This window comes from Lissotriton helveticus, chromosome 6 (genome assembly GCF_964261635.1).
Source record: "Lissotriton helveticus chromosome 6, aLisHel1.1, whole genome shotgun sequence".
Taxonomy (NCBI): domain Eukaryota; kingdom Metazoa; phylum Chordata; class Amphibia; order Caudata; family Salamandridae; genus Lissotriton; species Lissotriton helveticus.
This window is the reverse complement of record NC_136067.1, coordinates 86,522,754-86,536,543: the sequence shown is the minus strand read 5'-3', so window position 1 is coordinate 86,536,543 and position 13,790 is coordinate 86,522,754. Positions and strand designations below refer to the sequence as shown.

General features: G+C 44.3%; 1 protein-coding gene across 2 annotated transcripts in view; it reads left to right on the top strand.

The window, feature by feature from the left end:
- Window positions 1–13,790, top strand: part of LOC144762257 (calpain-1 catalytic subunit-like) — a 536,001-nt gene that overhangs the window by 303,161 nt on the left and 219,050 nt on the right. For both annotated transcript variants that reach the window (XM_078647402.1, XM_078647401.1), the window contains exon 9: window positions 8,537–8,697. In XM_078647402.1, the coding sequence (XP_078503528.1) occupies window positions 8,537–8,697 (161 nt within the window). The remainder of the gene's footprint in view (window positions 1–8,536; window positions 8,698–13,790) is intronic.

Genomic DNA, 13,790 nt, shown 5'->3' with positions numbered 1-13,790 from the left:
CAAGCAGTGATACCTCACTTCCGTTATTCTAAGAGCACCATCAACCAACTACAGTTACCTTCCACTTTCATTCTTCCACTCTTGTTTCTCCATTTTTTAATACAGCAGGCAGGACGACGTGGGCAGCCGGGACAATGGTGGTCACTCGTTCTAAGAAACCTTAAACAGCACGGTCTGGGTCGTCTGAAGTGCATCTAGTAGGACGGACAACATGAAGCAGCACTGGAGAATTTTATAAAAGTGTCACAAAGGGCTGCATGATCTAGAAAAAAATAATGTTGCAGTTCTTAAGAAATCACATTATATGAGTCTTGTGTGCGGCGTGCTTCCCAGTGCGTGGCCTGTCGGCGTGGCCTTCGGCTAGCCCCGGAGTCCATATGTTTGCATTGCTAAAATACAGGACGCCCCTTTCTTTCTGCACAGCTCCCAATGCGACTTAAGATATTTAACATACCGTGCTCCTTCATGTGAGACTGCACTGAGAGCGGGGCCGCCTGAAGGCACTTTAATTTTTTACTTGTTAACTTGTTTTTGGAAGTTCCCTCGCTCTGTACAGTCTATTGACTCCATCTATTTCTATGAAGCCTAACCCTTCTTCATTTCGTTTATGTCCACGCTCTTAATTTAGTTTATGTCCACGCTCTATTATTTATGACCCGGGTCTCTCAGTCCTGCCTTTGTAGGACAGCCATCACGTTTTCCAAATTACTGACACCATGTCATCAAAAGCCATCGCTCTAAGTCATTGGCAGGATGCATTTTGAGAGTTGTAGTTTTAGCATATTAGCCTCTCAACCTTTTTCCGGGTCTAAGGCGCGTGACATCGAGTGGTTATGTTGAGTGAGTGAGATGAGAAAATTCCTGTGTAATTAATCTTTTAATAGTGGATAATTAAGTTGACGTTTTTGGGTGGTGTTTTACTGATTTGGGCGGGCATGACCAGGCCGGTTGCATTTCCAATGCTTGTCAGTGTAGTCCGAGCAACCCTCTGTAACGGAAGACCAATGCAAAACAAGCATTTGCAATGCGAAAGGTTGCAAATAATAATGCAACGACAATAGCTCAAACTTTTTGTAATGCGAGACCTATTGCATTGCAAATGCGTGTTTAAATGATGTGGGAGATCCCATAGTACCCAGGAAAGAGTAGGTAAAACTGCTCAAATTATATCTTATAGCAATCAGAGGGGAAATAGTTTCTCTGTACAGACACAGCATACTCTTCTGCAGAATTTGGGCATACAAGGCAGGAAAGTTTTTGAAAATCCGATTGATCCAGTCACGGACAATGAAGAAGAAGACAAACAAATACATGTTTATCAATTACCTTTCAGGAAGTTGGAGGAGCAATTAGGGTAGAATGTGGTCCTAGAACAACAACTTTTTCAGTAGAGAGCAGGATAAAAATGAAAAAGTAATCAGCTAAATTGCAGTACTTAGTGGTCTTTCTAAGACTTATGAGTTTGGGACATTATGTGAGTCTCCAAACAGAGGTCAATTGGCTAGGTGAGCTAACAGTATAAAAATATAGGAGAAACTTCTTACTTGCAATCCTGCCCTCAAAAGGAAGCTTCAGAAATCGCCAAGAGCAATGAACATACAGCAGAATGCATAAAAGTGAGGAAACTTCATGCACTGGGTGAAGAAGTACAAGAAATCCAGGGATTCCAAGAGAACAAGGATGAAGTTGGCAGATCAATGGAAGTAAACAGGAAACAACTTGAGACAATGACCAGAAACAAGCCCCATATAATAACTGAAAATCCCAATTCAAAATGTTATCGAAGTGATAATGGGAATCACTTGGCTGATAACCTCAATTGTCCTTCCTGTCTGTGCAGAAAATATAATAAAAGAAGGCATCATGGAATAGTATGTAAAGATTTGGATGACAAACAAGTACATACCATAGTAAATAGTGAAGAAAACAATGGGAAGTACGTATTTTCAAATTGATCCACTAGAGAAGAGTTCACATAATATGTATCCCACATCCAATGTAACCCTTGACGGTGAAGAAGTAAAAGTCTGCAAATTCATGCTCTCCTTATAAGCTTAAATTAAAAGTGTGCTTGTTAAACATTTTCAGACAAAGGGTTTAGTCTACTAGAAACTGATGTTAACCCAAGTGAGTATAACAGAGATCCTTTTCCTATAATCGATATGACAAAATGCGTATTGCTTTTAAACATCGTTCCCCATTGGGAAGTTACATGTCACAGAACAGGGATCTATCTCGCTAGGGTGGAGACACCAAAAAAAATTCAGAATCAATCAATCAATCAATCACAGCATTTGTAAAGCGCACTACTTCCCCGGGACGGTCTCAAGGTGCTGGAGGGTGGGGAGTGCTGCTACTGCTCGAAAAGCCAGGTCTTGAGGAGTCTTCTGAAGGTCAGCAGTTCTTGGGTCTGCCGTAGGTGGATGGGGAGGGTGTTCCAGGTCTTGGCCGCGAAGTGGAAGAACGATCTGCGGCTGCAGGTCGCCCTTTGGATGTGGGGGACTGTTGCGAGGGTGACGTCGGCAGAGGGGAGCTGGCGGGTGGGGGTGTAGAAGCCGAGTCGTCTGTTGAGGTATGCTGGTCCCGTGTTGTGGAGTGCCTTGTGTGCATGGGTGAGGAGCTTGAAGGTTATCCTTTTGTTGACGGGGAGCCAGTGCAGGTCTCTCAGGTGGGGGTGTGATGTGGCTGCGGCGGGGGATGTCGAGGATCAGGCGTGCAGAGGCGTTCTGGATGCGTTGAAACCATTTCAGGAGTTTGGCTGAGGCTCCTGCGTAGAGGGCGTTTCCGTAGATCAACCTGCTGCTGACGAGGGCAGGGGTGACCGTTCTTCTTGTTATGGTGGGCATCCACTTGTAGATCTTGCGGAGCATGCGGAGGGTGTTGAAGAAGGAGGCAGAGACAGCTTTGACCTGCTTAGTCATGGAGAGGGTGGAGTCGAGGATGATCCCTAGGTTGCGTGCATGGCCAGTGCGGTCGGCCACCAGGAGTCATCCCAGGCCGAAGGGGTGGATCCGAGGATGAGGACCTCCATCTTGTCCGAGTTCAGCTTCAGTCGGCTGTTCCTCATCCATTCAGCAACTGCCTTAATTCCTTCGTGGAGGTTGGTTTTGGCGGTGTGGTGGTCCTTGGTGAGAGAGAGGATCAGCTGAGTGTCATCGGCATAGATGATGTTGAGGTCGTGTAGTCGGGCGATGTGGGTGAGCGGTGCCATGTAGATGTTAAACAATGTTGGGCTGAGGGATGAGCCCTGGGGTACGCCGCAGATGATCTCAGTGGCTTCAGAGCGGAAGGGGGGAGGCGGACGCTCTGTGTTCTGCCGGAGAGGAAGGAGGTGGTCCAGTCCAGGTCCTTCTCTTAGATCCCGGCATCATGGAGGTGTGCACGTAGTGTGCGGTGGCAGACCGTGTCGAAGGCGGCTGAAGGTCCTGGAGGTTGAGTGCCGCGGTTTCTACGTTGTCTAGCAGGGTTCTGATGTCATCGGTGGCGGCAATGAGGGCAGTTTCGGTGCTGTGGTTGCTGCGGAACCCGGACTGGGACGGGTCCAGGATGCTGTTCTCCTCGATGTAGCGGGTCAGTTGTTTGTTGGCGGTCTTCTCGATGACCTACGCCGGGAACGGGAGCAGGTAGATGGACCGGAAGTTCTTGAGGTCCTTAGGGTCTGCCTTGGGTTTCTTGAGTAAGGCGTTGATCTCGGTGTGCTTCCAGTTCTCCGGGAAGGTAGCTCTCTCTAAGGAAATTTTGATGGCTTTGCGGAGATGGGGTGCGATGGCGGCGCTGGCTTTGTTGAAGATGTGGTGTGGTCATGGGTCTGACAGAGATCCGGAGTGGATAGTGTTCATGGTCTTGATGGAACGAAGTTAGAACCTAACAACCCTGAATAAGTTCTTCTTTGTGAGAGGTCTTATACCTTTCTGAAAACAAACTTATGCTTTTGCAGGATTTCCAGCACAAAATAGAGCTAAAATACAAGGCAACACTCTTAGTACACAAAGTTAGATCCATTCCCCATCTGATGGAAGAGCTATTAAAGGAGGAGATTAAGAAACTAGAAGCACAAGGGGTTATTAAGCCAATAGACAACTCTGAATGGCTCGCCCCAACAGTGGTAACTAATAAGGCACGGGAAAAGGTAGAAGCCTATGTGTAGACCTGAGGGACCTTAATGCCAGCATCTAGGTAGAGTGGTTTCCCCTTCCAAGAATTAACAAGATGTTAAGCCTGGTTGGGAATTCTAGTTGTTTTAGAATAATTGATCTATCTTTGGCATACCATCCGGTGGAACTTCATTCTGTTTCTACGTGTCATACATCTTTTATCACTCCTTTTAGTGCGTTCAGGTACTGTAGGATGCCGTTTGGGTTGGCCTCTGCCACTGCAGTATTCCAGAGGATCACAAAGCATGTATTGAGTGGGTTTAAAAAAGTTCTGTGCTTTCAGGTTGCTATCAAAGTGTATGGTAGTTCGGCAAAAGAACACAATAAAACATTGAGGATGGCATTTTCCGCTTTGAGGAAAGCAAGGTTGGCCCTTAAATTGGAGAAATGTCAAAGTGGAGTGGGATCGGTCGATTATCTAGGCCATACACTTTCTTAAGATGGTATGATGCCCAAAAGTGATCTAGTGGACGTGGTCAGAGAGGCTCCCTCACCAACGTCCAAAGAGGTACTTAAATTGTTGTTCCTGGGCTTGGTTGAATATATATCCAAATTTGTAAGATAAACTATGTCCCTTAAGGGAACTGCTAAAGAAAGGATGCCATTTCAAACAGAATGTAGCCTACCACCGAACCTTCAATGAGATCAAGCAATCAATTACCATAACACCTATGTTGGGAAACTTTGATGTCAGGCGTAGAAGCATTTTGACCACTGGTGAAGGCACCAAAGTAATCAGAGACACCCTAACATAGATAGTTGACAATAAAGTATAGTTGCTTTCAAATCCCGTGCCTTAAAGGATTTGGAGTCCAACTATTCTACAGTTGAGAGGGAAGTTTTAGCTTGATTTTGGGTGATACCGCATTTTAAATACTTTTTATGAGGTTTGCCTTTCACCTTATGAACAGTTCATAAACCACTCACATTCATCCAAAAGAATTGAACGCCTTGCATAGCCAAATGGGTGCTGAGCTTTGAGGGATATAATTTTAAATTGAAATATTTTCCAGGAAACAAGAACCTAGTGGTAGACTATCTTTCTAGGATGCCCCGAATAAAGATAAATATCAACAAAGCAACACTGAAGAACCAGTATTCTCAGTTAATATAGCAGGCATAAAAAAAGAGAAATGGGAGAGGGGAATGAGTACAGATGATGCTTTAAACCTGGTTAAAGAAAAGATAGTCCAGGGGTTCACCAAATTGACAATATGATCTACCTAATGAAATCCAGAATTACTGGGGAATAAGACAGGAGTTGAGCATTGAGGGAAATTTAATAAGGAGAGGACACAAGTTAGTTCCTTCAAGAAATGTATGGGATAGATTAGCTGATCTGGCTCATGAAGGACATCCTGGAAGAAGTATCACAGATATTAAAGGAAGGGCTAACTATGAGTTCCCTGGTATGGATTTCTTTACTTTCTAGTATGGAATCTATACTAGAAAAAAGTAAGACTGCGTGAGTTGTGCCTTAAGTTAGAAAGCAACCCCCTTCGCCCTCCAGGAATGTTTCATTATTATCTGTAGATGTTCCCTGCAAGCCATGGGACAAACTAGCATTAGACAATGTCGGACCTTTCAGAAAATCTACATTGGAGGGTAAATACATGCTAGTGTTAGTAGAATATCTCTCCAACTGGATCGTGACCAAGGTTGTAAACTCCATTACTACAAGGATACTAATTGAGTTTTTTACTGATTCTTATTTTTTTATAGAAGGTATTCCTAGCACATTGGAAACAGATAATGGAGTAAAATTTACCTCTGAGAAATGAAGGGATTCTTAACTAATATGTCCATCAAACATTACAAAACAGCCTTTTTTGTCCTACGGCTAATGTTCTGGTTGAACGTGTAAAGAGAATGATCAAGGAATGACGAACATTTAGGAAGAACCACATACCACACTGCACCTAATGCAGTTACAGGGATTTCTCCATTAATTTCACTTAAAGGCAGACAACTGGATACTAAGTTATCACCCAATTGGTTGGATGAGGGCAGACCAGTGTGGGTGGAGACAGAAGTGGCATTGGAATGCATCAAGCAATACTTGGAAGGCTGAAAGATACAGTATGACAATAAACAGTGGGTCTAAATGAAAGATTGGGATGCAGGAGATAACTGTCAAACTACCCAATTCTTATAAAGGCAAGAATAGCAGTTATTTCAACCACATGAAAATAACTCAAGTACATAAGAATGTTGTGGTCCTTGAAGGTGGTAGGACCTGAAGCATGTACAGACTGTCCAAGTGTCATACCATTCCAGAGGCACAATTCCATCGGACATGGTCTGTTAGTGTCAATAGCGAGGCAAATAAAAAATGATTGACAGACAGAACTAAGACGGTGTCTCAATAAACAAGGATGACCTAGTTGAATAATAATTTTCAGTGGTCTGTCAGGCAATTATAAGGGTACTTAATTCTTGAAATGTAGTATATGGAAAATAAATATATACATATACCCATTGTAGTCTCCTTACAGTTATGGAAAATGGAAAATTAGAATGTTCTAGATTTTGCATAAGAAGATGTTATAATTTATAATATATACATAATATCTAATCTTATTAGTGAGTTGTGAAGATTTTCTATCTTATAATTTAGTGTACTCTCCATTTCTTCCCTTCACAGAATTTGGTCTCTTCCACTACCATGCATCCCTTCCCTCACCTTCCCCACATGGGACGTTCCTTTGTCATTGACAGTTATAACCTTTCTGTCAGTTGAGCTTGTGAAGTGACACTGGAGGTTGTGTGACTATTGCTGAATAAAGATAGTTAAATCTCATGAGTGATCTTTCCTTTTTTTCAACTGATCTCTATGCATATAAGGCACTTTCTTGAGGAGCATTCAGTATGGCAAGCAACCATGCTAGGATTTCTTACCTATTGCTCAGCCTTTGTGAGAGCTCGTACGATCACCCCATGTCAATGAGAAGTCACGGGTCACTGTATTGTGTGATGGGTGGTGTTGGGGCTATACACGCACACAGATAATCTTGACTTTGTGAAATGCGTACTGTTTAGCCGAGTTGATGATCTACAATTCACTGAACAGGGCTGTGGGCAAGGTGATGCCACTGTAGACTTATAACAAAAACTCCATAGCCTGAGACCAAGGGACATCACTGTAACCCAGGGACTCTGTAGTAAATGCTAATCTACCGACTCTTAGGAGGATGAAAAGTGTCCTTGTCCGACACACTTCTGGTAATCTGCTTGCAGAAAGTGTACCCTTTCACACTGATGGGAAGTTGATGGGTGCTGTTTTAATAGGATCTCCACAGGAAGTAAGCGTTAACAGCAGTGAGGGGTTTAATCCAGCTGGAGAGAGTTCTTGGATTCCTAATTTGGGTGACTACATTGTCCCATTAGTAGATGCAGGAGTTAAGGGGGCACTTCACTTCACAGTCGTCTAGGGATATAGTTGTCATTTATGCAGCAGGTTCAGTACCACCAGCGCCCCATTGTGTAAGGTTCCCACTTCACCCCAGTTATGGCTGTTGTTTATTGTCCAGTCGTAGGCAAAAGGACCCATTTTCCTTGCTTGCGCTAGACCCTAAGCGGGGGAGACTGCATGAAGCAGGAAACTTGAGACCTCAATAGTTGATTTGTTTCCACTGCCAGAACATGGGTAGTCTTTTGTGCATTTTTTGTTTTGCCTTTTTGCTTGATTTTATTTCTTCAAAACTCTACTCTCTTGCATAAAAATCAAGCACATCCAGGGGACTTGCGACTACGGATGCAGTGATACAAGAGGGTCCTTATGCATTGGTGCAGAATGGTTCTTGCATCACAGCGGTGAGCCGGATGTAATAATGTAGTTGAATTCTTATACATTGGATCGGGGATTGTTCTTGCACCAGAGCAGGAGCTGGGCATGATGATCATGGGGCCATGTAACATTAGTACAGCCAGAGGTCTTGCACTGTAGAAGCGGGATGGTCGCAAGCTGTCCATTCCAACTCGATTTGATTGAACCAGGACTGAAAACAATTTAACTTGTTTCTTAATTATATTGTGGTTCCTCTATTGGCATCACTGAGTTCCACAGGTCAACTTCCATGAAGGACACAGAGCACTATGTGCCTTTAACCCGCACTGCCGTCCTTACCATATGCTGATGTGTGCAATCTGCAAGATTATTTTTCTAGCTTTCCTATGTTTGTACTTGTTGCTCATTTACCATTTAGTAACACAGACAAAAACTTGTATTTTACTCGCTCGCTGTAATAATTCAGTGGTTGATAAGATTTAGTTGAACTATATCACCCTATCCCAAATTCTACTCATCTCACCTTCACCTGAAGTTTGTATCACAACCTCTCTCTCTCTCTCTCTCTGTGCCCCCATCCCTTTGCACCCCTTAGGATGTCCTTCAAGGACTATCTGCAGCAGTTTACCAAACTTGAGATCTGCAATTTGACTCCAGATGCTCTTACCAAGAAAGACGTCAGCAAGTGGCACACCACGATGTGTGATGGCACTTGGCGTCGAGGTAGCTCGGCTGGTGGAAACAGAAAAAACCCTGGTAAGTGAGACAACACATGCGGTGCAAATGCAATAGACAGGATCAAACTTGTGTAGAGGCTATACCACACTGTTTCTGTTCCAAAGCTAGTTCTGGAAGGGGTCCTCCATTGTACAATGACATATGTCTAACCTTAACCTATCCTTTAAAGTCGTCTCACACATTCCTTTGTGCATTTGCATATTCTGGGTCAAACTTTGGTCTATCAGAACTAGTTTTAGGTCTGTCTTGACAGTGCAGCTGCCTGCAAGACATATTGTAACCAAATGTTTAAAATAGGCTCTGTGAGGGCTGTGGCTCCATCCAGAGGATTAGCTTCTCACTTCATGCTATTGGCTATTTGGTGTATCATTCCACTCCACAGGAAGTGCTTTCATCGTAATGTATGAAAAATGATTTTTGACCTGGAAAATGCACTCAATCATCACACTGTTTCCCACATTGAAGTCTCCAACTCCTATTTGCATTCGATACAGAAAGCCATAATATTTTGCTACTTTTTACTATCACTTGGAAAACCAACAGTGCAGGCTTTAGTGTTATAAATAACATTTGTGTGTGCAATGCATGTAAACAGCATTTGTGAATGTAAGTGTTCACATGCGTTGGCACAATAAAGCCAGATATATTGGCTTTGCTAATGCTTGTTGTAAAGGTTTTCTACAAGCATTGTGAGGCTACAGTAATAGCAAATTGTGTACTATGCAAATGTCCAGTAAAAATAATAGCAATTTGTGTGCTAAGTCGGCTGTAGAATGTGATGCATGGCATCTCCTGGTCAAGGCTGACATAAGATGGCTCTGTCCTGTATCTAGGATGGGGAATGCCGTTTGTCATAATCTAGATTTCCTTTAAAAATCATAGCTGGCTTTGGTCATGGCTTGTTAGAAACCGGGTACTACATACTCTAGCTGGAGCGCGCCATGTAGCAGTAAAGAGAAATAAATAGCTTTAGTTCTGAATATGAAACAATATTCAGAGCAGTCTTGTTAAAATCAGAAAAGGCTGTCATTTGGGAATCGGTTGGTATTCAAATCTGAATATTACAAGTTAACAACAATCTCAGAATATGAAATAAAAGCCGATTTTGTTTGAAGGATGATCTCTATTCCAGTGCATTGGGAGTGTGAATATCCCTATGGTTTTAAATACCCATTGCAAATCACATTTTGTAAGGTAGGATGTCGGTGAAAAAGGCACGACAACTCAGAATGCCACAGTAACGTCCCAGATAGGCGCGACTGGCACACGTAACCAAGGTGGGGCGGTGAGGGGGACGGAGAAGAGGGGAGGTCGACAGACGACAGAATTGGACGTATTTATTCATTTATTTAATTCCCTATTCTGTCGTCTGTTGACTCCCCACCCCTCCCATCCCCCCCACCCCTGCCCTGCCTTACCTGTGCCGACCAGATGAGTCTCTTTCAAGAGATTAGTGGAACGAATAGGGAATTTAAAAGTGAGTCTTCTTTCAGAGTCTGCAGGCCATCACACCCAGGGACTTCCAAAAAGTCTTGAGAACTGCAAGACTGGTGAAGTAAATTACCAGAAATTACTACTTGGGAGTATATCACGGAGGCAAAGTCCTTTTGTCTTCTTTTCACTTTACACAACAAAGTTGCTTAGCTCAACCACTGTAGCCTCACTGAAGAATTACCATCTGGACAGTGAGACTGTGTTCCATACTGCTGGATTGTTCTGATGATACAATGGAAGAATGATCTCTTATAAGCCTCTTTTGGCTATCATTTTTCTTACTCGAATGCCTTACATGTAACATACCCAGTTTAAAGAGGGATATTGCCGCCTACTCCTTTTTGCTCCTTTGTGTTTGCGCCTGGGAAATGGTTCTTTTGTTAATTGCTCTGTCATGAATGCTTCTTATTGTTGGAAGGTGGATTGCAGGGGCAGCCGGCACAGCTAGTGGGTGAGGGTGCAGGTGCCGGGTGTGGCGGGTCGGTCTGCTTTAAAAAAAAACTTACCTTTCTACCGCCAGGTCTTGCGTCTTCTTTCCTGCTCGCCTGTGTCTGGCTCCAGGTCAAACAGGAAGCAGGCAGCCAGGCTCCCAATCCAAGGCCAATCACAACGGTGCAATGCAGCGTTGTGATTGGTCTGAGGGCTGTGACAATGCAGCCTGCATGGAGAACAGGAAAGTGTGCATAACTGTTTTGGGCGGCCCAAGAGGGCCGACCAAACAGTCATTGCGCACAGGAATGTTCTACCACTCCTCCCTGCAACTCCGCACGCCCCTTCACGCAGTGCCGAAGCAGGAGGAAGTGTGTGAAGCATTTAAGAGCACCAATACATTGAATAAGTAAGACCAACAAACACTAAAAATCCACCACCTATTGATTTTTAAAGAATAAACACTTTCTAGTGCTTAAAAACATGTTGTGCCAACTTGAGACATCTGGCTGCGCTTGACTGGGACGTAGGCCGACCGAGATTGAACTCTGGTAGGATACACTAAGCAGGAGGCTATGGTAAAAAGTTTACCTTCGCACTTAGAAACTTTTCTGGAGAATTCTCTCTCTCCGTCGAGCGAGGCTCATCTTCAGGTTGGGATCTGAGTCAATAACGGTGGATTGGCTGAGCGCAAGCACTTGGTGACATTTTGGTGGTCTTGAGCTCTGGAGCTTTCAGCGGGACAAACGTGAAATCCAGGCCGGGTGTTGGTGCGACATCGGCAGCCTGACTCACTCTGACTGGTCGGTCACCTTGTGGAGCTTATTCCAAAAGTTGCTCCAAACTTCTGGGCTCAAAGTGTCAAAAACACAAATTCAAGGCTGTAGAAGCTCTGAGGTGGTCCTTGGAAGTTTGGGACGACAACTACCACAATGCACCTGGACAAATCCTTAAAAGTACACTTGATGCACTCCAGGCTGGGGACTTCTGGGGGGAGATGGTGCAGGTGAACTCTGTTAACCTGTTGCTTTTAGGAAGTCCACTGTTTAATCCTTTTTGAAGAAAGGCAAGGTCCTCAGGGCTGTAGTTCCCAGTGTGCAGCAGGGGCAGTCCTTCAGAGTGCAATCCTTTTGGATGCAGAACAGGGTTCCTGCAGGGCAGTCTTTCTTCTCCTTCTCTTTCAGGCAGCAGATAAGAGTTGCTACGCAGATCACACATATTGTATTCAATGTTCTGGGGTGACAAGCAGGGGTCAACCCTGACCTATGGAGTACAGGTTGCCGCCCAGAAGCATGGCAGCTTCCTCCAAAGTGTGCCATATTCTTGTCCCACAAGCACTGCACTTTCAAATTCAAGATGGAGAATTCATCTTCTTGGGAGTAAGACCTGGCTGAGTCAAGCCACTGGTGTGGCTCATTTTCCTTAACACACCCTTTCCAGACCGCCTGCAAATTCCACTCTTGGGGCTGCCATCTGGCTGGGTGCTACAGGAAGAGTGGGTAGGCCTGGCTGGCATTCCTTACTGTTCTGCAATCTTTGAAGCCAAGTTTGATGTACTCAACCTCAGTCCTGGCCTGTTGTCTGCAGACAGCCCCGCCCATCAGAAACCTCTGCCTCTATGCAGGCCACTTATCATCTCATCAAAGCAGGTTGCATAAAGTTGTTAAAGATGGCCAATCAGGAGAGGCTGTAAGAAAGCTGGAGTTTTGTTCTCAGAAAAAAGTCTCCTATCAATAGTTATACTGTATTACAGAATCCCCATGTTAGCCTATGGAGCAAAAGTGCTACTATGGAGCAAAAAAAGAATTTGGTAGCTTTTCCCTCACAAGGGCATATAAAACATCTTTTAAACTGTCCCTTCTTATCTTTACATGGCACCCTACTCTGGGGGCACCTGGGATGGACCTTAGGCCTGACTTATATGTAAAAATAAGACATTTTAATTCTTTGGAAGTACTGTTAAACCCAAACTGAAATATGAATGTCATTTCAATTTAAAAGCAGCTTGTAAAGCAGGATTGACTTTTAAAATGACAGCAGGCAACACCGCAGTGTACATTTAAGTGTCTCAAAGCTGCTGGGTCTCTACATCTACATGCCCTACCATTTACTAGGGACCTACAGGTAGGATGTCAATGCCAATTGTAGTTACATCTAATTACCATATACATTTTTAATCAGAGCGCTGGGCCTGGTGAGCAGAGACAGGGGCATACGTAGAGTCAGTTACCACCAGTATCAGTCAGAAAATGGGGATGATCAGGGCAAAAAGGATGACTTTCTTACATGCCACCACCCTAAACAAAAGGTGATGGGTATCTAACCTACACCCTGGTAGTCCTCATCAGCTAAGTAGAAAAACCTGGAAAGTCCATCGGCATTGGCATGGCCAGTCCCAGTTCTGTGTTCCACTGTGAAGCCCATCACCTGTAGAGAATTGGACCACCTCAATAGCTTTAGATTCTCCCGCCATCCCACCCCCCCGTCTGCATGAGCCATCTGAGAGGTCTGTGGTCGGTTTCAATGCAGAAGTGAGTACCAAACAGGTACTGTCTCAGCATTATTAGGGACCAAACCACCATGAAGGCTCCCCTCTCAATGTCCATCCACCTCTGTTCGCTGAGGAGAAGCTACCTGATAATGAAGGCAAGGCCCTCCTTATTTACTTGTGCCCACACTGGCCCAATCCCTTATTCTGAAGCATCTGTCTAAACCACAAATTCCTCTGTGTACTCTGGGGCCAGTAACACTGGTGCTGAAAACATAGCCTCTTTCAGAGGGTCAAATGCCTTCTGACACTCTGGAGTCCACATAACCTTCTTTGGCCACATTTTAGAAGGGAGTTCTGTCAGGGGTGCTACAATGGTTCCATATTTGTGAACAAATCTTCTATAATACCCAGTCAGACCAAGGAAGACCCTGACCTGTGTCTGGGTTGTAGGAGCTGTCCAATCCAAAATGGTTTGGATTTTGGCCTGAAGAGGTTGTACATGGCCTCTATCTACAAGGTGACCCAGGTACACAACTGAACTATGCCCTATTTGGCACTCTCTGGCCTTAATAGTCAGGCCTGCCTTTTGCAGGGCCTGAAGCACTTCCTTCAGGTGACTTAAGTGATTATCCCAGGTGAAACTGTACAAAGATATATCATACAGATATGCAGCACGGAACTGCTCCAGCCCAGGCAA